The sequence below is a fragment of the Schistocerca piceifrons genome, chromosome X (genome assembly GCF_021461385.2).
Source record: "Schistocerca piceifrons isolate TAMUIC-IGC-003096 chromosome X, iqSchPice1.1, whole genome shotgun sequence".
Lineage (NCBI taxonomy): Eukaryota > Metazoa > Arthropoda > Insecta > Orthoptera > Acrididae > Schistocerca > Schistocerca piceifrons.
This window is the reverse complement of record NC_060149.1, coordinates 861,781,806-861,809,037: the sequence shown is the minus strand read 5'-3', so window position 1 is coordinate 861,809,037 and position 27,232 is coordinate 861,781,806. Positions and strand designations below refer to the sequence as shown.

The 27,232-nt window shown below is 43.3% G+C and overlaps 1 protein-coding gene across 1 annotated transcript in view; it reads right to left on the bottom strand.

The window, feature by feature from the left end:
• The window catches only part of LOC124722737 (Down syndrome cell adhesion molecule-like protein Dscam2), a 184,026-nt gene extending 158,128 nt beyond the window's left edge, over positions 1–25,898 (bottom strand). The window contains exons 1-3 of the mRNA XM_047247879.1: positions 25,714–25,898; positions 25,469–25,650; positions 12,300–12,463 (exon numbers count right to left, since the gene is read on the bottom strand). Of these exons, the coding sequence (XP_047103835.1) occupies positions 12,300–12,463; positions 25,469–25,650; positions 25,714–25,898 (531 nt within the window). The remainder of the gene's footprint in view (positions 1–12,299; positions 12,464–25,468; positions 25,651–25,713) is intronic.
• Between the last annotated feature and the right edge of the window lie 1,334 nt (positions 25,899–27,232).

Sequence of the window (27,232 nt, the reverse complement as noted above, 5' to 3'; positions counted from 1 at the left end):
TATCAGTAAGCGCTTCACATTTAGATCAGGAAGTTCTCTAGTGGGTTGAAGGAGGCTCTGTACAGAATACGCGAACGTCTTCTGAGCGTGAAAGATGGTTCAGAACGTGCTACATGAGAACTAATTACACAACTAGCACGTAGAACAACTACATCATCTGCAACCACAATATTTTTTTTCAAACATAAATTTGTTTAATTTACTGTTGCGCAAACGTTAGGATGGGTTGGGATTTGTTCACCGAACAGTCTGCTAGCAAGAGTTTGGTGTGAACATTACGACAGGAATTCTACAGAACAGTTCAATTAGTTTGTGCTCACCTCCAGAGAGACTGATCGTGGACACACTGTTCATTATTTTCCGTCATGTGTGTCCATAATTGACAGAGAATGTCATATTTCATACACATGTAAGCCTATAATTCCAGCATGACGTTGCTCCTGCTATCGTTAGTTACTCCGTAAACGATTAAACCATGGTTTCACCATAGCACCATGACTTGTTATGGCCTCACCCCTTTCACAGTAGATATGTACATTGTTAATATCTCACATAAATTTTAGCAACATGATTTCATCATGAAATACCAGCACATATAGAAAAAGATCTTGTATTGTAGCTTAAGGCGTGAAGCTGTTGACCATGTAGCAGCATTCGAGCTCGTCGGCCGGGGTGGCCGAGCGGTTCTAGGCGCTACAGTCTGGAATCGCGCGACCGCTACGTTCGCAGGTTCGAATCCTGCCTCGGGCATGGATGTGTGTGATGTCCTTAGGTTAGCTAGGTTTAAGTAGTTCTAAGTTCTAGGGGACTGATGACCTCAGCAGTAAGTCCCATAGTGCTCAGAGCCATTTGAACCATTTTTTTTTTTTTTTTTTTTTTTTTTTTTTTTTTTTTTTTTTTTTTTTTTTGGGCATTCGAGCTCAGAGATGCAAGGTGCAATTGACTGTTACGTAGACTGTTACGTATTCATAGCAGCGTTGCAATGTTTTATTATGACACATTGTGGTTTTCCATTTAGCAGTGGAGAATGGCATAAGGTTGAAACGGTCTTGACAAAAAAATAATGGGTTGTGGCATCGCACAGTTGCGGTGTAACTATGTTTCTAGTATTTACATAACGTTGACAGCTGCATAACCCAGTAAGAACAATAGTGTTTTGCTCAACATTGTTTTGCTTCAGGTTCAAGAGAACTAGGATACAAAATATAGTGCGAGATGGATCGTGAGAGGTAGACTTGTTGACTCGGTACCAGTGGACTACTTTCTGAGGGGCCACGTGAAGAAATGGGTGTACCGCAAGCCTCTGGAGGCTGTGGAAAATCTCGTGCCTTCCATTTCAGTGGCTTCAGACATTTTCAGACAGATACGAGGAGACTTTGACCAGGTCATACGGTCCCTCCTGAAAAGATGAGTGTTCTGCTCCAGTGCTTAACTGGCGACTGTTAAGCCTTTGCTGTTGAAACAGTGCTCCAGTCATAAAAAGTACTCAAAATGTCGTCTAGGGTTATGATTTCACTTTCTTCTACATTTTTTGACGTTCCGGTACCTTCAAAAATAATGTTAAAAATTAGCTGTTTCCGAACTACGTTCCTTGTCTCAGTTAGTTTGCTTGCAAACAGTCAACTATCGTTGGAAATGCTTGTGGTAACTTTGCAGCAGACGGGTGCTAGAATTTAGTCCCTGTCTTTCGACTCAGCTAAGCTGTCTGAGGACATGGATCACCCTTCGGGAGATATAGATAGGATACGATGTATAGCTGTTGATACAGCCGTGCTTTTGATTTGTCATCGGCGTTTCACGTTCAGAATACGATTAGAAGACTGTTTGTCCTCATTTCCAAGAAGAAATAACGAGACGAAATTTGAAACCTGTGCTCATATATCACTTTCTGTGTAAGGTGATGAACACCAAAAATTATAGGGTAAATAAACACAGGTTATACACCGACTACTTCCAAGATAATTAGCTTCGCGTGCCAGACGCCGGTCTCTGTGGTTGGAATGAATCGATAGCATTGCCGCAGCGAGCAAAAGATATCTCACTAAACAATTAAGCCGCAATTTTCCTCTGCGGTTTGCGTATCTGTAAGAAACTATGCCAGAGAATCACAGGACATCTCCACCATAATTAGCGATTCGACATCCACTGCTAGATCAAAGCTAATTCTAGGCTTTCCCTTGTTTTACCGTGTACAGCTGTACGGATCCGTGTCACAAGGGAAGATAATACTATATCGATTTTCGCTCACGAAAAGAAATTAAATTTGTTATCTTCGGCAACGGTTCACTAAAAGTGCTTCAGCAGAAACTGAGCATGCAGGGCAAATGTTACATAAACTGAAATAAAGTAATTAAAGTAAACGCGGGAAAGGTCATCGAAGCTACACACAAAATAAATGTATTTGTATCGTATAATTATGGACAGAGCTAAAAGGTGGTAATATCTGTTTTCAAAGCAATATTACCGAACATTATTTGATTTCACCGATTTTTAAATTCTTGAAAGTACTTTGAAGTACTCTCGGTGCATTGTGTTAGAATCTATTCGACCAGCCTTGTGAACTGAGATTTCATTGCAAGGAAGAGAGAGATATTGCGAGGGACTAGGTGTAGATAGGCCAGCGGCTGTTCTATTCCTTAACAGGAAATTCCTTAACAGTGGGCAAGGCGTACGCTGGCGCGTTGTCGCGATGAAGCGAGCTGTTTTTCCGGCTCTCGAGCAGTTTGCGCTCCAGTTCTCCCTCACTTTCCTGACAGAGCCTCAGTGCAACTTTTCCATGCCAATCTGGGCAGGTGGAACAGAACCACCATGGACAACTCTAGAAATGTAGTCAAATAGCTTAAGCACTATTTTGTTGGCACTGATACTGTTACTATTTACACACAAGACGCTCAGGCACTTACAGGGCGCTGTCCTTCACTGCGACAACTGCTGCTTTCTTTTAGGGTCATAACCACATGTCCACGACTCACCGGCGTCAGGATCTCCCACAGAGGAAGTTGGAAGTTCGTCTGCATACCAGTGCACACCTGAAATCTGTAGTCTTGTTGTGCAGTGTTCCGAGGGCGAGAAACGTACTGCACTGGAATTCATCTGCTACTGTTTATAAGCAAATGTGCTTCATTTGTGTCAGAAATAACGTTCCAGTGTTGCTACAGATAGCGAGATTGTCTTCCTCCTACCCTAACGGATCATGTCAGGAGCTTCCCGTGATATTTTTGTGGCTAACACTATTCAGACGTTCTTATCTGTCTTACACCTTCTTCAGTAAAAGGCTCCTTTTATATTCTGTGAGTATCCAACTAAGTTTTCTACAGCGCGAAAAAAAACTTAAAGCAAACTATTTACTTCTTAACGTTAGATACTTTGAAATTTGTAGAAACAGTTGAACTAGGGGTAAATCAGAAAAAAGCGACTCAGCCACACGTGCATCTACAAAAACGCCATGTAAAAAGCTTAGCGTTGGAATATAGATTCTCACGAACTTTTGTATAGGACTTCCTACGGTATGGAATGCGAGGCATTAGATGCGCGTTGTTCTTCACGAACCAGACTGGCTCCCCCAGGCTGTGGCTAAGCCATGTCTCCGCAATATCCTTTCTTCCAGGAGTGCTAGTTCTGCAAGTATCGCAGGAGAGCTTCTGTGAAGTTTGGAAGGTAGGAGACGAGGTACTGGCGGAATTAAAGCTGTGAGGACGGGGCGTGAGTCGTGCTTGGGTAGCTCAGTTGGTACCGGCACGGTAACTCAGCGTGTTCAGTGAGGGGGTTAGCTGCGCTCTGTAATAAAAAAACTGAGTTAATGGATCAACGACGAACTGAAGCGGGTGTCTTGCAATGTCCGAGCAGATAAACGAACAAAATGAGATTAAAAAAAAAAAATAATGTTGCAAGTTCCACGAGGCTTGCAGCCGATGATGCTCTCGTATACAGAGAAATCGTGACTTTACAAAATTGTAGCCAAATGCTAGGTGCAGGGCGTGGCAATTGACTATCAACATAAACAAATGTAACGTATTGCATATACACAGATAGAAAGACTTTCCCTTACGCTATAACACAATTGCGGAACAATCACTGGTGGCTGTTACTTCCGTAAAATATCTAGGAGTATGCGTGTACAGCTGTTTGAAATGGAACAACCACATAAAATTAACTGAGACTCATTGGAAGAATCCTCAGGAAATCTAGTCCAACAACGTAGAAAGTAGCATACAAAACACTCGTTCGGCCAGTACTTGCATATTTCTCGTCAGTGTGGGATCCATACCTGGTAGGACTGATAGAGAAAATAGAGAAGATCCAAAGAAGACCAGCGCATTTCTTTACTGGTTCATTTCGTAATCACGAAAGAGTCACAGATGTTCAGTGACCTCTAGTAGCAGAAGTTGTAAGAGACGTGTTCTGTAACACGGTGTGCTTTCACGTTACAGTTCCAAGGGCGTACGTTCCAATAAGAATCAACGACTATATTGCTTTCTCCTTCGTATATCTCGCGAGAAGATCATGAAGATAAAATTAGAGACATTCGAGTCCACACGGAGGTTTACCGGCAACCGTGCTTCCCGCGAACTACCCAAGACTGGAACAGGAAAGAGGGGAAGTGATAGTGGTACGCAAAGTAACCTTCTCCACACACCGCAAGGTACACTGATTCGTCGAGGGTCCACTTAGATTCCGTTATGACTTTTCAAATGGGCATGACAATGGCTATAATGCCAAACTGATAAGGAGAGCCATGCCCACATTTAGGCGCGACAAGCACAAACAGCAGCCAGTTTTAAGGAGTAGAGACATTAACAACACAGATCCTTACAGCAACTGCTATGGTCTTTCCATTTGTAAAGTACAGATGTGAGACCTGAACCATAAGAAATAGGAAATACTGAACGGCATAGAATAAACATAATTCAATTCTGATGTTGAACCAAAATTGCTTACAGTCCATGGACCGCAGAGAAAATGACTAGGTCAGTGTTAGAGCAGATAAAACCAGATTGCTGCTTGGAAGGTCTGGTACTTTCAGAAAACTGAACTACTGTGGGCACATAATGAGAAATCATGATCCACTGAAGAATAACTTAATACTGGGGAAGATCGAATGCACAAGGAGACGAAGACAACAAAGGATGACATGGATCGATGGTTTCAAACAAGTAATGAGGTCCAACCTGGAAAGTATGCGGGACAAAGTGCAGGACAGGAGAAACTGGCTAGAGTAGTAGGGTAATGATGGTGCTGGCGAAGTTTAGATATCAAATTGATACACAAATTAATTAAATAGATCAAATAATTACCCCCACCCCAAGATGACATCATGTGTTTTCTCAGCCTGCATGTATGTCCCAGCCCCTCCCCCTCCCCAACCTTCGCTCCCTCCTCCCACCTACCCCATTGGTGGGAATTTCGAATTTTGGCAGGAATTTCGAATTTTAGTGGGAATTTCTTTCGTCCATGGCTGTGCTGACGTCCCACCCCACCACCAACCAGGGAATTTGGTGGGGGTGGTCAAAATGGAGGTAGCCTTTCCAGCACTCAAACCCTGGTCCTCCTGGATGGAAAGCCCCAGTGCACCCCATAACAAAATTATACCACCAGAGATACCTGGAACTGGCGAAAAATTAAAAATGGTGGTGCCCTTTCTGGAGCTTGAACCCTGGTCCTTCTGGACAGAAAACCCAAGTGCTGTCCCAACTCTTGGAAACTGGCAGGTGCAGGAGAGGGAGGATGGGTTAGTGTGCTTTATTTTCGTTGGGAAGCTGAAAATCGGTCCTAGTTACCTTGTAAATCACAAAGATCTGTCCTAGTAGCGCAACTATATCCATGGCACCACATAAGGAACGCCTAAAATCGCAATACAGCTAAACAATTGAGGGTACCATACAACTGGTGTTATCCTGCTGGGCAAAAAATTTCGCAATACCACTCAAAATTAATGACAGACACACTCAAACTCAATCCGTCACCTACGAGCTGGCAAGGAAAGGCTGGGATGAAAGGTACTAAATTTATTCTTTTTATTCTTTTTGGCAGTAAGTATGTTCAACTGACAAGATGCTGGTGTTACACAGAGTGGAGTTTAATAAGTGTATTACATGTAAGCATACAGCAAAGGACAGTATCCATCTCTGTTTGACGTCAGCCCAGACAATGGAGACCAATACACACTACCACAACTGATGGAAAATGTGGCCGGCCGGTGTGGCCGAGCGGTCCTAGGCGCTTCAGTCTGGAACCGCGCGACCTCTACGGTCGCAGGTTCGAATCCTGCCTCGGGATGGATGTGTGTGATGTCCTTAGCTTAGTTAGGTTTAAGTAGTTCTAAGTTGTAGGGGACTGATGACCTGATGTTGAGTCCCATAGTGCTCAGAGCCATTTTTATTTGATGGAAAATGCATCACTGTTCTATTTACACCTCGAAATTGAACACAGTCCATCACCAACACGAAAGGGAAATTTAGTAGCACTGCTCCACAACTGCAACTGTTTCGGGAGGCCACACACACATTGGACTGTCTCCCACACTGCCACTCTGCAGTGGAGAACAACTGCATTTAACGTCAATGCACCTCTTACAATCGAGAACCTATTAGAAAGGAGAACAGAATTGCGACAGTAATAAATGTTCTCTTTCCACGAAAACAGACACAGCCCATTTTCTTTTAGTTTTATGAGAAAAATCGGTATAGTTTTTAAGTTTGACTGCAGGATACAATTCGACCTGTACGCGTCCAACCTGTGTAAAATTGGGGGAAAAAACTTCTACTATTTTGCTGCGAAAACTACTGATCACTTCAGAATATCCTCGTCATTTCGAAACCATCATAGGAGTAAAGAAAAAGCGAGAATTTAAATCAATTACCGTATGTGTGCTTATATTTGACATTTTTGTCCCATCCACTGAAACGCCTGTGAAGTTTCTGATCATTCACCAGATTCTCACGTCCTACTTTTGTAAGCAATTTGGTCATCACAGCCTGCTTCACATAGTCTAGTCACATCATGCGTAAAAATAACCACTGGCATTTCTAGGTTCCACAATGAGCTATAATTCAAGTGGTGTCTGTAACTAGAGGTTATGAAGTATGAAATAAAGCAGGTAACACCTGTTTTTTAAAAATATAAGTGTGATGATAATAATGAAAAAAAGGCATGACTCCATGAGAACAGATACAATCGATTTCTATTAGTTTTACGAGCAAAATAGGTATCGGTTTGAGGGAACTATCTGCATCCAAACTTTAACTAGTTATACCACTCCATGTAACAGAACTTCCTGTAAGATTTTACCGCATCTCTCCCATATGATATATCAAAAAAGAAATAACATCTGCGTGTTGACATTGAGCATATTGCATACATAATGTATAACTTCACGGCAACACGTGGCCAGCGCTTGAAGTCACTTGCAATGATCTGTGTGATCTCTTATCGACTATACTGGAGGAAGACCATATCCAACAGACTATCAATCAAAAAAAGAGATTTCCTGTATTGTTCCTTCATAAGCAATTTAATACATTGTTTTCTTTGCCTGTAACACATCCAAGCAGTGTGCGACTACAGTTTTGACACCGCCGTACAACTTTTTTTCTAGCATGGCTTCAAGGTCTGTGTCAGGTGCTAGACCGATATTAACGTTTCGATCGTTTGGCTCTCACAGAAAACTTAACGCTGCATGGTGTAAACTATGCAGCTCCCACAACACACAGGTCGTAGAAATAAAACACAGAGGTGTTGCATTTTCCTTGACTAATACGTGATACATGTAATATGCTCGATGTCAGCATGCAGACACGATGTGTTTTTTCTGTATTTGGAAGAGAGGGATGCGGTAAAATCTTATAGGAGCTTCTATTACAATGAGTGGTATAACTGGTTAAAGTATGGATGCAGACAGTTCTCTCAAAACTACACCGATTTTGTTCATAAAACTAATAGAATCTGGCTTTACCTATTCTTGTGGAATCATGACTGTTTTTATTATTAATGTCACGATTGCGCGTTTAAAAAACAGGTGTTACCTGCGTTATTTCATACTTCATAGTCTCTAATTGTAAACTAGACACCACTCGAATTATTGCTCGTTGTGGGAGCTGGAAATGAGAGTCTTTTTTTTCCTGAGGTGTGACTAGATTTTGTGAAAAACTTGTGATAATCAAATTGCTTACAAAACTAGAACCCAAGAATCTGCTGTATGGTTAGAAACTTTGCAGACATGTTGCTAGAGGGGAGTTATGGAGCAAAAACGTCAAATATAAGGACATAGGTGGTAACTGGTTTCGATGTAACTGAAGACAGAGAGATGTGATCAAATCTTAATGGAAGTTCTATTACAAGACAGGCTCTCAAGATTCGTTTCATAAACTCAGATGTCATATACACTGAAGCGCCAAAGAAACTGGTATAGGCATATGAATTCAAATATAAAGATAAGTAAACAGGCAGAATGTGGAACTGCGGTGGGAAAGCCTATATAAGACAACAAGTGTCTGCGCAGTTGTTAGATCGTTTACTGCTGGTACAACGGCAGGTTATCAAGATTTAAGTGAGTCTGAACTTGGTGTTATAGTCGGCACACGAGCGATGGGAATCAGCATCTCTGAAGTAGTGATGAAGTGGGGATTTTCCCATACGACCATTTAATGAGTGTACCATGAAATCAGGAATCTGGTAATACACCATATCTCTGACATCACTGCGGCCAGAAAAAGATCCTACAAGAATGGGACCAACGACGACTGAAGAGAACCATTCAATGTGACAGACGTGCAACCCTCCACAACTTGCTGCAGATTTCAGTGCTGGGCCATCAACAAGTGTGCAAATCATTAAATGAGACATCATCAGTATGGGTTTCGGAGCTGAAGGCCTACTTGTATACCCTTGATGACTGTATGATACAAAGCTTTACACCTCACCCGGGCCTGTCAACACCAATACTGGACTGTTGATGGCTGGAAACATGTTGCCTGGTTGGACGAATCTCGTTTCAAGTTGTATCGAGTGGATGGAAATAACCTCATGAATCCATGGACTGTTCAAGCTGGTGGAGGCTCTGTTATGGTGTGAGGCATGTACAGTTGGAGTGATAAAGGACCCCTGATACGTCTAGATACGACTCTGACAGGTAACACGTACGTAAACATCCTGTCTGGTCAGCTGCATCCATTCATATATACTGTCAATTCCGACGGAATTGGGCAATTCCAGCAGGACAATGTGACACCCCACACGTCCAGAATAGCTACAGAGTGGCTCCAGAAACACTCTTCTGAGTGTAAACACATCTGCTGGCCACCAAAGTCACCAGACATGAACATTATTGAGCATATCTGGAATGCCTTGCAACGTGCTGTTCAGAAGAGATCTTCACCCCCTCGTACTCTTACGGATTTCTGGACAATCCTGCAGAATTCATGGTGTGAGTTACCTCCAGCACTATTTCAGACATTGGTCAAGTCCATGCCACGTTGTGTTGCAGCACTTCTGCATGCTCGTGGGGCCCCTACACAATATAAGGCAGGTGTACAGTTTCTTTGGCTTTTCAGTGTAGGTTCACATTAGTAAAACAGGACTTTCCATAGTGTACAAAACAGCAACATCTTCTTGAATTGTAGAATGTTGTTGTTCAACGTTAAATGAACGTGTTTTTTCCAACATGTGAGCCTATGGCATGAAAGACTGTACTCTGTAATGTTATGTGTCTGGAATGGTTGTAATACACACGTGCATGACAGATTATTTACACACACTGATTTGAACACAACAGACGCTCTCAGGTCATGTAATTTGTCCGTCAAGCTGAAAGAAATTCCTTAACAGAGATTTTTTTTTTCTTCAGAGTTTAAATTCTTGCTTTTACTTTACTCTGAAGACGGTTTCTAAATAACAAGGAGGGAGGCGAGGGATGAGGGAGGGTAAGACGGCCTCGAATTTGGCCAGTTTGTGAGTGTACTTCGAGGGGAATGCACGTTCAACTACCACTGCTTCTGCAGCCTTTTGGGACAACGATTTTCCCCAGTACATGAGGTGCACTGTGACCCATTCATCATAAGTGCTGGTTTTTTCTTCATGACAATGTGAATGTGTAATTAGAACAGTGATGCATTTTCCATCAGTTGTGGTAGTCTGTATTGGCCTCAATTACCTGGGCTGCAGGGTGACCGTCGAGCAGGCGTCTGTAGCAAACTCTGAGGTCAAACAAGGATAGATACTGTCCGCAGCTGTATGCTTACAGGTAATACTCTATTAAGCTCCTCTCTATCCAACATCGGCATCTCATCAATTGAACATACTTCCTGCCAAAAAGAATAAAAATAATCCTTACACTCCAGCCGTTTTCTCGCCAGCTTGTAGGTGAATGGTAGAGTTTGAATGTGTCTGTTACTAGTTGCAAGTGGTATTGTGATACTTTTTCGCAACAGGACCATCAGTTGTATGGAATGGTCAATTTTTCACCTGTATTGCGATTTTAGGTAATCTTTGTATGGCGCTATGCATATACTTGCGTCATTAGGACCGATCTTTATGATTAATTACGTAATTAGGACCGATCTTCAGCTTGCCAACGAAAATAAAGTACAATAACCCAACCTACCTCTCCTGCATCTGGCCAGTTTCCATGTTTTGGGAGGGCTTTCAGTCCAGAAGGCCCAGGGTTTGAGTCCAAGAAAGTGCACCCCCACTTTTAATTTCCGCCCAGTTCGAAGTGCCTCTGGTAGTATAATTTTTTAGGAGGGTGCACTTGGGCTTTCCATCCTGGAGGACCGGGGTTTGAGTGCTGGAAAGGATATCTCCATTTTGACCACACCCCACTAAATTCCTCGGTTGAGGGGGGGTGGGTGGGGGGGGGGGGTGGAACGTCAGGACAGCCCTGGGACAATGAAATCCACACAAAGAATCGAAATTCTTCCGGAAATTCGAAATACAAAATTTCCGCCAGAATAGGAAATTTCCGCTAGTAGGTTAGGTGTGTCTGTGGGGGGGGAGGGTTCAAATGGCTCTGAGCACTATGCGACTTAACTTCTGAGGTCATCAGTCACCTAGAACTTAGAACTAATTAAACCTAACTAACCTAAGGACATCACACACATCCATGCCCGAGGCAGGATTCGAACCTGCGACCGTAGCGGTCGCTCGGCTCCAGACTGTAGCGCCTAGAACCGCACGGCCACGGGGAGGGGGGAGGGAGGGGGAGGGTAAGGTAGTTGGGAGGGGGAGGGGGGGGGAGTGGGGAGAGGCCTGGGACCCACTTACCGGCTGAGAAAAAACATGATGTAATCTGGGGGTAGGAGTGGGCCATGTTGGGTGGTAATTAATTGGTCAGTTTAATTAATTTACATATCAATTTGATATCATAATTGCGCCAGTGCCCACTACCTACTACTGGTGTGTTTTAGTTCATAATGGGGTCATCTAGAGTCGGAATAGACTAACTGAATAGAGAGAGAGAGAGAGAGAGAGAGAGAGAGAGAGAGAGAGAGAGTGAGACAAGAAACATGATCCACACACAGGCTCGGGTACAAAGCGAATGTAAGTGTGGAGACCTATACATTGGCGAAACCGAGAGGCCAGTAGCAATGTACATCTGGGAACACAGGCGATACATTCGAGTCAGTTAGCAGAAAAAATCGTCATTGGCCAAATACCAGAAAGTGGGCAGCAAGGAGATAAAATCCAGCGAGACTTGTGTAATTGCAAAGAGGTGAGGTGTGGTTAAGTGCAATATGAAGGAAGTCATTACATATTATAACACCCATGCCAGATGGTTAGAGGATGGCAACAAGCCATCAGAGCTCAGCAGCTCGCACTACCAGCAATGCATGCATGTGGGATCCTTGAGCAACTACAATTGCTGCCTGAGCAAAACAGTGTTGACATATGCCAGCTGTGATGCATACAGAATGGGGAAAAGCAATAGACAACAGCAGTTCTGCACTACTTCCAGCTCCAGAAACCAGACCAATAAAGCCTCCAACTCCTTCCACCATAATATACCTTCCACCTCAAAAGTATTGTTTCTTTTTATTTTTTTTATATCATACCCAGCATTGGAGTTATGACGAAATATATTTGGACACCCAACACACCCAGAGTATGGTGCCAGTTTGATTCATCCAGAAATTTTTTGCTAAATTAATTTGAAGTTGACAACGAAACGCAGTCACCCCATTATATGAAGGCAGCATTAGTAGCTGTGGACCAATGACGCGTGCCGTAACCTCTTGACAACAAGTGGTGCATTTGTCAAGCCTTTAACAGTTTGAAGTGGCGCGGTGCGGTGACACGTGAGCACTTACCTGCGCCGAGACGAGCTTGACCCTGCTGGAGGTGTGCAGTGGCTGACCATCCTTGAGCCAGGAGACGGCCAGCTGGGGGTAGCCCTCGGTGGAGCAGTTTAGCTGTGCAGACCGCCCCACGTCCACCGTCTGCTGCTGTGGAACCATGTACGCCGACAACGGCGCTGAAACATTTACAGGCGTCCGTCTCATCTCAAAGTGATCCATTCCTCTGCAGAAGGTCAAAGAACGCACTCGAAAGTAAGAATGATTGGGGTTCAACATCCCAAGGTCCTTGTGTGAAGAAATCGTATCCCTAGCCTTCTGCATGAACGTGAATTTTCATAATTTTATCGTCGTTGTCGCCTCGCGAGATGTGTGTTGGAACAAATAATATGTTTCATGGTTAAAAGGAACGTGCACTCTCGGAACTGATGGAGTAAATCCAGCCACGGTGAACAATCTTTTTCTTATGACGCCGCACACTGCATTTTGTTAAGTATTTCTGTTACACTCTCACACTGATTAGAGAAAATCGAGAGGAATATTGCAGCCCGTTATTAAATCTTTCCTGCCTTTTCCGTTAATTGAGTGTGGTAAGCGTCCCACACCAACTAGCAGGACTAAAGAATCGGTCGAAGTAGTAGTTTTTTTTAAAGCGCCCTCTCTCGTGCGCGAAACGTACCTCCTTAAGCCATCCTCATTTGGGACGCTTTTCCCAACGAGAAACACACCAGACATGGTTTCTGTCGTGATGCGCGCATGTAACATGCTTCTCACCATGATCTTGTGACTGCTGCGCTTCCCAGCGGCAGTTTTCGGTTGTACCTGTGTCGCAACTCACACAGCGTCTTTACGAACATTGACACGTGTAAAATTTCTACGTCAGCGCTATTAAAAAGCACATTTTCTCCATTGCGCAAATGCTAGTTATATTGTTCTGTGTGTAGTATGCACAAATGAAAAGTTCAATATCCGTGAACATGATACGAGGCAATAACGGAAGTTCCATGTCCAGTTTGGTATGACATGATCTTTTAAAACTTATATTACAAATAGTGCGATACAAATTTACAATATTCTTATACAGAAAATGGAATAATTTTTCTTATTCTCACTTTTAGGATAATACTAAGGTCCCTCACTCCAGGCTGCTGCTTCCGAATTTTTAGAACCTGTGAAATGCAAGGTAGTTCGAATAAGACAGTGTAGAATCTCCTATTAGAACGAGTGGAAACTCTCTCGTAGTTAAAGCCAAAAAAATCATTCATATGCTGCAATATTGGCGTTAAATTACTGAACTGCTATTGAATCAAGCACTGACGTAGAAAGCAATCTTGCAATTTAGTCAACTTTTCCTCGCACGTTCACAAAAACGAACAGTCTCACTCCTACGAGAGCGTGAGAGATGTTGGAGGGAGCCCTTATATGTACATAACATCGAATATTACATTATATTACATATTTCTATCAAATTATTAAGAAAAGTCATAATTGTGAATGTATGCTTTCCCGGCGTATACAGCTGGCGAAGAGTTCTCGGGCTTCCAGCCGGGTGGCGATGTCTTCAAACTGCGACGTTTCGACGAGTGACATACTCATCATCTTCTGGCGAAGTGCCGAGACTTTGCGGATGCCGGTCCCTTTATACCTGCGGTGTGCCCCCCACCACCTGGCCGCGGGAGGCTGAGTCCAGCGGAGCCGGCGGGCGGGGTGGAGGGGGAAGCGGGTGCGCCGTTCGTGTCTCCGTCAGAGCATTCTGATCGCGTCTCGTGAGCTGGACGGTTCTTGTTGCGTTCCTGGCGTACTGCGGCTAATGCTGGATTCCAGGCCGCGCTCAGTTGATAGCCTTCGTCCCTGTTCACAAGATTCTCGTGGACCCGTATTTCTATTGATTCTTTAATGACGCTATCCCAATAGCTCCCGGCTCGGCACAGCACCCTGGTGTTTTCGAAATCAAAGGTGTGGTTTTCTTTGATGCTATGTTTAGCTATAGCAGATTTCTCTATCTGTCCAAGTCGAACATAGCATTAAAGAAAACCACACCTTTGATTTCGAAAACACCAGGGTGCTGTGCCGAGCCGGGAGCTATTGGGATAGCGTCATTAAAGAATCAATAGAAATACGGGTCCACGAGAATCTTGTGAACAGGGACGAAGGCTATCAACTGAGCGCGGCCTGGAATCCAGCATTAGCCGCAGTACGCCAGGAACGCAACAAGAACCGTCCAGCTCACGAGACGCGATCAGAATGCTCTGACGGAGACACGGACGGCGCACCCGCTTCCCCCTCCACCCCGCCCGCCGGCTCCGCTGGACTCAGCCTCCCGCGGCCAGGTGGTGGGGGGCACACCGCAGGTATAAAGGGACCGGCATCCGCAAAGTCTCGGCACTTCGCCAGAAGATGATGAGTATGTCACTCGTCGAAACGTCGCAGTTTGAAGACATCGCCACCCGGCTGGAAGCCCGAGAACTCTTCGCCAAAAGTCATAATCTTTTCGAAAATGTGAAGGTGACTTAAAAAAAAGATCGGGGATAGTAGGACACAAACCAGATACAATCGACTTCACAAAAGTGCACCCCCATCCTTTACACAACAGTGTACTTGGGCGTCGAATGTATTTGTCTTCAATGTGACGACATCCTGAAGGCTTTAACTGCTGATATATTATTAACTAGTTATTAATTATAACATATTGTAAAAAGGACGAACTGTTTCCCAAAAATACTGGATGCTCTGGTGCTTTGAATTGGCATACTTCCGTAAGGAGAAAGTTATAATACGAAAGAAGACCAAATACGATGAATTTTTAACCGCCAGTATAACTTTTCCTGTTATTTTATTGCAACAAATCGTACCAAAAACGTCACGTTTTCGAGAGATGCTCTCTGTGCTGGTGCTTGGAAACAGAATGTACTCATAAGAATTAAGTTATGATATAAAATCCACCAAATATCGGCTTCAACTGCAAACGACCAAATCCACTATGTGGACTCCAAGCTACTGCTGGTGATATGCGACTAGAACGCAATCTTGCCTCTCATTGGCTATGTTTCTCTCCAAGAGGTAAAAATCCTACTTGTCTTATTCAGTCTTTCACGTTTCCGAATGCTGTGAAACGTGAAATCCCACATTGAGAGGTCACAAAACTCGACTGTTTCCTCGCCCACCAGCGCTTTTATTTCCCTTGTGAGCATGGCTTTAGGCATCTTCCAATAAATCTGAGTTTGTATGTGAACGGACGAATCATACCGGACAGAAACTCTTAGGGACCTAGAGGTCTGACTGATTCCTATGATTTATGTCAGACCTTTCCATTTGACCGCGCGAATTGTACTACATGTATGGATGTTTAGGGTTAGCCGTCAGTCAATGAATGAGGCGATGATCACCTGCATGTTAGGAACATCGATGTCTTTTTTTTTTTTTAATTTGTGGTATCTCTACCGGCCGGGGTGGCCGAGCGATTCTAGGCGCTACAGTCTGGAACCACGCGACCGCTGCGGTCACAGGTTCGAGTCGTGCCTCGGGCACGGGTGTGTGTGATGTCCTTAGGTTAGTTAGGTTTAAGTAGTTCTAAGTTCTAGGGGACTGATGACCTCAGAAGTTAAGTCCCATAGTGCTCAGAGCCATTTGAACCATTTTTGTGGTATCTCTTGTAATTATCACGGAATAAATACACTCTAAGATAACAAAAGAAAAAAAAATGACGCACCACGAGGGAATTATCCGATGGGACGGAAATTGGTAGAGGTGATGTATATATACAGACAACCATATGGCTACAATTTCAGAAAAATTAGATGGTTTACTCAAGAGAAAGAGTTTCAGAAAATGAGCAACTCCATAGCGCGTCACTCCACCTCTTATGGACCCAGTTATTCGGCTTGGTATTGGTTAATAGTGTTGTTTTATGTCCTCCAGAGAGATATTTTGCCAAATTCTGTCCAATTAGAGCGTTGGACCGTCAGAGTCCCAAGCTGATTGGAGGGTGCTGTCCATAATGCTCCAAAAGTTCTTACTTGGGCAGAGATCCTTGCTAACCAAAGCAGATTTTGACAAGCACGAAGACAAGCAGTAGAAGCTCTCGCCGTATGTGGGCGGGCATTATCTTGCTCAAATGTAAGCCCAGGATGGCCGGGGCAACACAATGAGGTGTAGAATACCGTCGGGGTACCGATGTGTTGTAAGGATGTTGTGGATGACAACCGAAAGGGTCCTGCTATTCAAGAAAATGGGACACCAGGTCGTCACTCCTGGTTCTCGGGCCTTACGGGAAGCGACAGTCAGGTTGGCATCACAACGCCGTCCAGGGCATCTCCAGACACGTCTCCAGCCTGGAATCCCATAGATTGTAGTGCAATTGTCTTCAGTGATGAGTACCGCATGGAACTGAGCCCCGATGATATGTATGGACAGCCCCAGCCTGTGGTGGCGTACCAGCGTGACGCTCGCCCACCATATGACCCTACAGTCTGCAGTGTTGGTTCCGGGGTGCCACTTCTTTTCACAGCAGAACCCCTTTGAGTGTCATCCGCGGCACCCTTACAGAACAGCGGTAGTCCGAATATGGCGAGAGAATCTATTGCTTGTCTTGCTGCTTGGCAGACTCTACCTTGGTCAGCAAAGTCGCAGGATCTATTCCCAATTGAGAACCTTGGAAGCATTATAGACAGGGCCCTTCAACCATCTCGGGAGTTTGACGGTCTAAGTCATCAATTGTACAGAATTTGGCACGATATCCCTCAGGAGGACATTCAACAATTGTATCAATCAATGTCAAGCCGAATAACTGCGTGTACAAGGGCCAGACATGGACTAACGCGTTACTGAGTTGCTCAATTTCTGAAATTCCTCCTGTTGAATAAATCATCAAATTGTTGTGGAACTGTAATCATTTTTTTGTCTATACATGTACATCACATCTACCGATTTCTATCCCATTCGAATTACTCCAAGGTTCGTCGTTTTTATTTGTCTTCGAGTGTAAATAGATAATCTGCGTCCTTGAGAACAGGGTGTGTGTGAATTTAATTCATTATTAAGTATAACTTACGGTTTTTTAAGAGACTGAATGGCATTACTATCCACTAACAAGAGATCAGTGGTGTCAGTACTTCCACGAAGTACCGTCTGCTCAGAAAATGATAAATCATGATCGCTGGCATCTACGTGGCACAAACTGTCGTCGCTTTTACTCGTGCGTTATCGTGTGTTGTGGATGTTGAACATGGTGATACGACACCTTCGTTAAGGAAAATTCAAGACTTATTTACTGAACAAACTGAACGTATATAAGATGGCACTGAGTGCACAATGATTGTTTGATTTTGAAAAGTTGATTGGTATGGCTAACATCACCAGGCGGCATACAATCCCGCTGTGGGCACACGTAACATAGTTTTCGCTCACGTCTGTCTCTCTAGCTCCAGTGCTCTCTTCAGGAGTGTTACGATCGTCTCGTCATAAGAGACGAACCTGTAATACAATTTGTGGTTGGGAGTACAAGAGTACAATTACATAAAATATCATGTCTACCTTTATGCCTGCTTCCCCCCTGCAGGTGTTTCGTCTTATCCTCTGTCTGTAAAAATTGAAAGCCATCAGGCCAGTAGTCTATTTGCTTCGGAATGCAGTTGGTCTCTCCTCCAGTGCACCAATGCTTTAGCGAACTGAGAAGGTGACTGATGACTGATCCAAGCACAGTGTTACACTGTAAACCATGTCGAGATTTGTTTATAGGAGTAGTCCATCTCACTAGTACTTTTATCTGGAAACTTTGTTCCGTGACTGGAGTAAAGAGGCAGTAGGAGTACAAGTCATCTATTATTCACCTGCAACAAGTATCAAGCGGGGAGAGAAAAATCGAGGGATCCGTGAGAGTATTATATGTCCTGTTTTCTCAGAAGAATGGCACTGAGCAGACCGAAAATTTCATTAAGCTGTTATCGGTGTCTTGAAGTTAAGCCATAAATTCAAGCGAAATAGTATAACGACTGAGGTCTTCTCAGTTTTGTGACGTATCTGCAAGAGGGTTGTGACACATTCATCACCACTTAATTAACTTCCAGACTGAGCTTAACAAAATGTTGAACTGAATATATTATCTTCCAACACAGGGCTCATAATGAAATTCCATCTTACAGTGTCCATCTAGTATGTGTTGCAGTACTTCAAAGGAAGAGACTGATACGCAGAAATAATCACAAAGGAAGTGTTTATTAGTTCACTACGTCAGACAGGAGATCCTTATAGGGCTCGCAGATTATTATCATCACTTACACTCGGAATTTGTCTAGCTCGCAATGTATTTCTTATGCCGCGTTTTGACAAAAAACATTATCAGATAAAATTAAACCGGAGGCACAGATAGAATGCGTCACGTCAACAACTGCATTGCACACTGGCAGTTATCACTGTTACCACAAATTTCAAAGAAATACGAAAATAATTGATACTTTTATACAAAGATAATAATCACACTGAAGTCATAATGGCCCTCGATATTACAAAGGGCAGGTCCTTCATAAGGTGTGTGATCACCGCGGGCGGCAATGCATGCCCTTCAACGTGCTCCCATGCTTACCACATCGATGCCGAAGACTTCCGGCCCAAGAAGTCATTCTCGTTCTGCCAACGGCCTTGTCAAAGAGGGCGGAGGAGCGGATAGAGGTTCTTGCTCTTGGGGTGAGGAACTGCCCCTAAAAGGCGGAAGAGCCAGAAGTGATCGACGGAATTAGAATGCAGAAGGCAATGGAAACCACTGCATTCATGTCCAAAGGACAAGTGGTCCCTACTTGAAAAAGTATCATGATAAGCTCTCCATTGGCAAATGTTTCCGGACTAGTCCCTCATTCGAATCTTCGGGAGGGGAGAGCCAAGGGCAAGGTGATCATGATATAATAAAACTGAATAATCAACGTAAGAATAACATTCTACGTGCCGGGCGGTGGAGCGTCAGAAGTCTGAACGTTGTAGGGAAGCTAGAAAGTCTGAAAAGGGTAATACTAAGGCCCCGTCTAGATTTAGTGGGGTTCATTGAAGTGAAATGGAGAGAAGACAAGGATTTCTGGTCAGATGAGTATGGTAATATCAACAACAGTATAAAATGATATAACGGGAGTAGGATTCGTTATGAATAGGGAAGTAGGGCAGAGAGTGAGTTGCTGTGCGCCGTACAGTGATAGACTTATTCTCGTCAGAATCGACAGCAACCAACACTGATAACGTTAGTCCAGATATACATGCCGACGTCGCAATCAGAAGATGAAGAGATCGAGAAAGTGTATAAGGATATTGAACGGGTAATTCAGTTCCTAAAGGTAGATGACAATCTAATAGTCGTGGATAATTGGAATGTGGTTATGGGGGAAGGAAGGGACGAAAGTATTACTGTAGAATATAGGCTTGGCACTAAGAATGAGAAAGGAGAAAGAATAATTGGGTTCTGCAATAAATTTCAGCTAGTAACAGCGAATACTCTTTCCAAGAATCACAAGAGGACGAGGTATACTTGGCGAAGGCCGGGATATACGGGAAGATTTCAGTTGGATTACATCATGGTCACGCAGAGACTCCGAAATCAGATACTGGATTGTAAGGCGTACCCAGGAGCAATTATAGAATCAGATGACAATACTTATGACGACGTTAGCCTGAAATTTAAGAGACTAATACGGAAGAATCAGTGCATAAAGAAGTGGGATACTGAAGTAGTAAAGAATGAAGAGATACGCTTGAAGTTCTCTGAGGCTACAGATACTGCGATAATTAATAGTTCAATAGGTAGTTCAGTTGAAGCGGAATCGACATGTCTGAAAAGAGCAATCACAGATGTTGGAAAGAAAAAGATAGGTACAAAGGAGGTAACTGAAAAGAAACCATGGATGGCAGAAGAAATACTTCAGTTGAACGATGAAAGAAGGAAGTACAAAAATGTTCAGGGAAACTCAGGAATACTGTAATATGAGTCACTTAGGAATGAAATAAATTGGAAGTGTAGGAAAGCTAAGGCGAAATGACTGCACGAAAACTGTGAAGAACTCGAAAAACAAATATCGTCGGAAGGACTCACTCAGCATATAGAAAATCAAAACAGCATTTACTGAAATGAAAAGCAAGGGTGGTAACATTAAAAGTCCAGTGGGAATTCCACTGTTAAGTTGAGAAGACAGAGCGGATAGGTGAGAAGAGTACATTGAAGGCCCCTATGAGAGGAGGACTTGTCCTACATTTTCTGTCCTCTACAGCTTCCTCTGGTACTACTAAAGTTATTCCATGATGTCTTAACAGATGTCCTGTCATCCTGTCCCTTCTTGTCAGATCCCAAATACTCCTTTCCTTACCGATTCAGCGGAATGATGGAATTGCTATCCTCATTGAAAGTCAAGAATTGCAGGACCTGTTGAATGAAATGAACAATCTAATGAGTACATAACACTGATTAGGAGTAAACCGCAGAAAGACGAAATTAATGAGAAGTAGCAGAAATGAGAACAGAGAGAAACGTAACAGCAGGATTGGTGACCACGAAGAAGATACATTTAAGGAATTATACTACCTAGGCAACAAAATAACCTATGACAGACGGAGCGGGCAGAACATGAAAAGCAGACTAGCACTGGCAAAAATGGCCAGGAGGAACCTACTAGTATCAAGCATAGGTCTTAATGCGAAGAAGAAATTTCTGAGCATGTACGGTTGAAGCACAGCATTGCACGGTAGTGAAACAAAGACTGTGGGAAAACCACAACAAAAAAGAATCGAAGTATTTGAGATGTGGTGGTACGAAAGAAAGTTGAAAAGTAGGTGGACTGAAAAGGTATGCACTGAGGAGGTTCTCCGCAGAATAGGCGAGGAACGGAGTATTTGGAAATCACTGACAAGAAGAAGGTACAGGATGACAGGACATATATTAAGACATCACGGAATAACTTCCAAGTCACTGGAGGGAACTGTAGAGGGTAAAAAAGTAGAAGAAGACAGAGACTGCTATACATATAACAAATAACTGAGAATGTAGGTTACAAGTGCTACTCTGAGATGAAGAGGTTGTCGTAGGAGAAGGATTGGTGGCGGTCCGCATCAAACCAGTCAGAAGACTGATAAGAAAAGAAAAAAAAGGATTTCTTGTGACAGGGCGTTCCATTTCTCCACCAGTGAGATTGGCAGCTGCTGGATGATCGTTGGTGAGTGTGGATGTACTGCGGTACGTGTCCGCCACGCATTCGTACACGTTCAATGGATTTAAGTCGAGGAACGGGCAGGCCAGCACTTTCACCGAAAATCCTCTCATTCCAGGAGCTCCTCCATCTGGACTGTTTGATGCGGTAACGAATTGTCATCCATAAAAATGAAGTCACTGGACGAATGCACCCGTTAAAAGATGCACATTGGAAAATAGGACAGTGTGACAATAACATTGACTGGTGTGTGTAGCGTTTTCAAAGATTCTGAGGTTATCACACCCATGCAACATTATACCTTCCCGTATCATAATATATGCACCATCAAAACGATAATTTTCGACAGTGTTCGTGGGTGCGTTACGTTTTCTCCTCTTCGTCATATGAGGGTACGTCCAACATTATTAAACATGATCGTTGTGGTGGTCTAGGTGTTACAGTATGGGCAGGCAAAATGTTGCACGAGCGTACTGATTTCAAAATCTTTGAACACGGTTCACTCACTGGTCAACGTTATGTGACACTGTACTCCTTCCCTCTGTGCGTCTATTCGGGAGTGCGTTCGGTCCTGACTTCATGACAGTGGGCGACCGCATCAAACAGCACAGTGGAGGAGCTTTTGGAACGAGAGGGTATTCGGCGAATGAACTGGCCCACCCTTCCCCCCAGCTTAAATCACAACGAGGGCGTGTAGGATGCAGTAGGAAGAACCACTGAAGCACGTTCACATGCAGCATCGACCGTCCAGAAATGTCAGCCGCGCTGGCGAAGGTATGGAACGCACTACAAAAACTCCTTACCAGCCTTGTGGCCAGGGTGGGAGTACGTTGCAGAGAATGCTATTAACAGCTATGTCGCACCTTTTATAATTCCCAGGGAACGTTCATAAATCGAGGTGACTTTTGTGTAATATTGTCTTTGAATAAAAGTGTCAGTTTTGTTCGTCTCATTGTGTATTCCTTTCAGTTACCTTCCGTACTTTACTGTAGCAGTTGTTTCTATGTAGGGTCCACGTTTCTTCGAGCTATATCACATGGCAGTAACACATCATGCGGAAGTTACTGTCGTCCTTAAGTTTGTAAGTAGGGTGTTTAGGTTTTTATGTTGGTAACGCCACGTAGCGCTCTATATGAAAATCACTGACGGTGCTGTGTGCAGTCTGTGGCTGGTTTGCATTGTTGGAATTTGCTATTGTAGTGTTGGGCAGTTGTCTGTTAACAGCGCGTAGCGTTGCGCAGTTGGAGATGAGCCGCCAGCAGTGGTGGATGTGGGGAGAGAGATGGCTGAGTTTTGAGAGCGGATGATTTTATCAAAATCTTTCATTTGCTAACTATGCCTATCAGTAGTTAGTGACTTGAGTAGTTAGAATCTTTTATTTAGCTGGCAGTATTGGCGCAGGCTGTAATGCAGTAGTTCGAGTTATGAAGATTTTTGTGAGGTAAGTGATTTATGAAAAGTATAGGTTATTGTTAGTCAAGGCCATTCTTTTTTAGGGATTTTTGAAAGTCAGATTGCGTTGCGCTGAAAATATTGTGTGTCAGTTTAGTGATGATCAGAATAAGTAAAGAGAGAAATGTCTGAATACGTTCAGTTTTGCTCAGCTGTTTGAAAATCAAATAACGTAAGAGGTTTATCTGCACAGTAATTCATAAATTTTTCTAAGGGGACGTTTCACACGTTTTCCACATCAGTGTACATACATGGTATTGTCATCCATGATCATACTGCATTCTAAAACACCCTCTGACTCAGTAGCAAGTCATTGAAGTTTTTTGATATAATTATTTTTTTATATTCCGTATCTCTACTGTATAATATTTGAATTTTGATGTCGATTGAGAAGGTTTACAGGTCTGCAAAGTGTATAAAAGCAGTAGTTTTCTGATACAGTAATTTATTAATATGTGATGTCGACGTGCCAGTTGCTTTTCAAATCTTCCTTTTTTTTCCAACCGCGCGATTATGTAAACTAACGATCTGCAGCAAACCACATAATTATTGAATCACCTGTGTAACAGCATCAGCCATCATAAATATCTGGCACATATTACTACACTACGAGTATTATATTACGTGATTTTCATGCATTTCTGGGCAAGTACTCGTACAACAGACAGCCAGGTAATGCAGCTTTACTGACAACACACAGTGCAAATCATGTTTCACCGAAAGCTCAGAAGAAACTTCTCTCTTTTGTGTTGAGAGTGACTTTCAGAGTTGTTTCAGCTTACAGAAACTGCATAAACATATTAGTTGTACAGAGTATCGTCTATTAGACGATTCAGTTACACTCACAGTTTCATAACCTTTGCACCTCCGTATTTCCATTTATTCCCATTGCAGTACAGAATAAATAATGCTGTCTGACAAAAATGGATCTGTTTTGCGTTGCGTTTATGAGGGTTAGTTATTGTCGACATGTAAGTTATAACCAGACACGGTTTTTCTAGGGCTTGCTGGATGAACAGACATATTAAGGGGGGTAGGACGTCAAACGGACAGACTTGGAGCAGGAGAGGCACCACAGGACATTTTAATTTCTACTGTCTATACTTTTACAAATAAATTCATAATACTTTGTCAGCATGACCAGGAAGGATTGAGGACTGACACTCATAGCAGTGGAAGTTCAAAAAAGTAGCAAAATAACTTTTTTTACATGTGAAATTTCATCATTTTTTCAATTACTACTGGGTGCATTTGTTTCTGTAGGTACATACTAAATTCATAAAACTTTGTCAGCATGACCAGGAAGGATTGAGGACTGACACTCATAGCAGTGGAAGTTGAAAAAAGTAGCAAAATACCTTTTTTTACATGTGAAATTTCATCATTTTTTCAATTACTACTGGGTGCATTTGTTTCTGTAGGTACACACTAAATTCATAAAACTTTGTCAGCATGACCAGGAAGGACTGAGGACTGACACTCATAGCAGTGGAAGTTGAAAAAAGTAGCAAAATACCTTTTTTTACATGTGAAATTTCACCATTTTTTCAATTACTGCTGGGTGCATTTGTTTCTGTAGGTACACACTAAATTCATAAAACTTTGTCAGCATGACCAGGAAGGATTGAGGACTGACACTCATAGCCGTGGAAGTTGAAAAAAGTAGCAAAATACCTTTTTTTACATGTGAAATTTCATCATTTTTTCAATTACTACTGGGTGCATTTGTTTCTGTAGGTACACACTAAATTCATAAAACTTTGTCAGCATGACCAGGAAGGATTGAGGACTGACACTCATAGCAGTGGAAGTTCAAAAAAGTAGCAAAATACCTTTTTTTTACATGTGAAATTTCATCATTTTTTCAATTACTACTGGGTGCATTTGTTTCTGTAGGTACACTTTTCTTCCTAAGTAAGAGAAATTCTTCGATGAATTTTGCACGGCATACAAGCAGTACTTACAGGTGTATGAAACTCTAGGATTTTCCAAATCTGTTAAAAACTGTGGTAAAAATTGGGATAATTAACTATAAAATTTGAGTTTTTTCTAAACAAGAAGTTTAAAATGTAACAGTTCATTCATTTTTTCATTAATTAAATAAGCTCTAGAGTTTCATACACATGTAACTATAGTTTGTATGCTGTGCAAAATTCATCGAAGAATCTCTCTTACTTAGGAAGAAAAGTGTACCTATAGCAACAAATGCAGCCAGTAGTAAGTGAAAAAATGATGAAATTTCACATGTAAAACAATGTATTTTGTTACGATTTTGAGCTTCCACTACTATGAGTATGAATCCTGAATCCTTCCTGATCATGCTTTCAAAGTTTTATGAATTTATTTGTAAAATTATAGACAGTGGGAATTAAAATGTCGTGTGGTGCCTCTCCTGCTCCAAGTCGGCCCGTTTGACGTCCTACCCCTCTTAATCACATGTAATCCGGATTCTTTTGGTTGAGCAGCTAATTGAAAACAGACCACAGTTACCCTTGAATTGGCGACCATGCTGGGAGTGAACCCGAAAGTGTTAAATGGCCGACTGGCGGTACTCACTGGTGACGAGCAGCGAGGTTGAGGCGCGCTCGGCGCCCACCGAGTTGTTGACTACGCAGACGTAGCGGCCCGAGTCTCGCAGCAGCGCGCCGCCCACGTACAGGCTGCCGCCCACCTGCCGCACGCGGCTGCCGCCCTCCAAGGAAACCGGCTGGCTTCGGCCCTCCACGCTGCGGTACCACCTGCCGGGCAGGCGAAACCACATTGAACGTGGCCACCAACAACAAATGTAGCACTGTACATACATAACTGTTGCCATTTTCTCCGGGTTAAGGTACCCAACACGTTCCGGCAGGCCGCAACAGTCCGCCGGAAGCCCGGCGGCCGCATTTGAGGTTCCGGCTGGCCTGTGCAGTCCGGCTGATCTGGCGGCTGGAGAACCAAAGGATATCTTTCGTCCTCCCGGCTTAAGTGAGGAGTGTGCAGACATGCCGAGCTGTGTGTGGGATGAGGTGACAGGCCCAGCGGCCGGCTGACGACTCTCACTACGAGTCTGGTACTGAATCCGTGTATTTCATGTAGCAATAGTCACGGACAAGGAAAATCACTGTTTCGAATAGTTTATCAGCCGCTATCAAAGCGAAAGCTGCCACTGGAATGTGATGTTCCCTGACAAGGGAACCTCCCCATCGCACACCCCCCCCCCCCCCCCCCCCTCAGATTTAGTTATAATTTGGCACAGTGGATAGGCCTTGAAAAACTGAACACAGATCAGTCGAGAAAACAGGAAGAAGTTGTGTGGAACTATGAAAAAATAAGCAAAATTTACAAACTGAGTAGTCCATGGGCAACATAGGCAACATTAAGGATGATGCGGGCACAGGGGCGCCGTGGTCCCGTGGTTAGCGTGAGCAGCTGCGGAGCGAGAGGTCCTTGGTTCAAGTCTACCCTCGAGCGAACAGTTTACTTACTTTAGTTTTGCAAGTTATGATCTGTCCGTTCGTTCATTGACGTCTCTGTTCACTGTAATAAGTTTAGTATCTGTGTTTTGCGACCGCACCGCAAAACCGTGCGATTAGTAGACGAAAGGACGTGCCTCTCCAATGGGAACCGAAAACATTTGATACAGGAAAACACGTCTGATATATTCTATACGACACTGGTGACGGCATGTGCGTCACATGGCAGGAATATGTTGTCGACCCACCTAACTTGCACACTTGGCGAATGGGTAAAAAGATTCTTCTACCTTGCCATCTTCTGGATGTGATAATCAGTCCCAAAAAAGTGATGAAAACATAAAAGTGTGTCACATAAACTGCAACAAATGAATGCAACAGTTTCACAGTCGCACAGTTTTCTCTGTGCTCTGTCAAAACATATGTTTTTAACGTTTTCAAAAACAGTCTGCTTTAGGCGGTGGCGCGGCACGGACCTGCTGTGCCGGCCGCGGGCGCGCGTGGACGAGGAAGTGTTTACACCGCCGGTACTCGCGCGTGTTTTTGTCTGACTCGATCGCCATGGCACACAATTTTCGAAAGACTACGCTCCAATTTACGTTCGACAACGAATTTTCCAGACCCAAATCTTTCGAAATAGAGCGTTTTTTGAGGGAAGAAGTTCGTTTACCTGCTGCAGACATAATTGGAATACACCTGTCCATTGTAAGCAGTACAATGTACGTAAAGATGACCGATGACGCTGCGTGTGAAAGAACTCTCTCCGCTGCTCAAAGAGGATTTAAATTTCGACACTCTGATGGCTATATCAGCGATGTAACAGTAGCTCCTTCCGGATTGGGTGTGAGGGTCATTCGGATCTTTG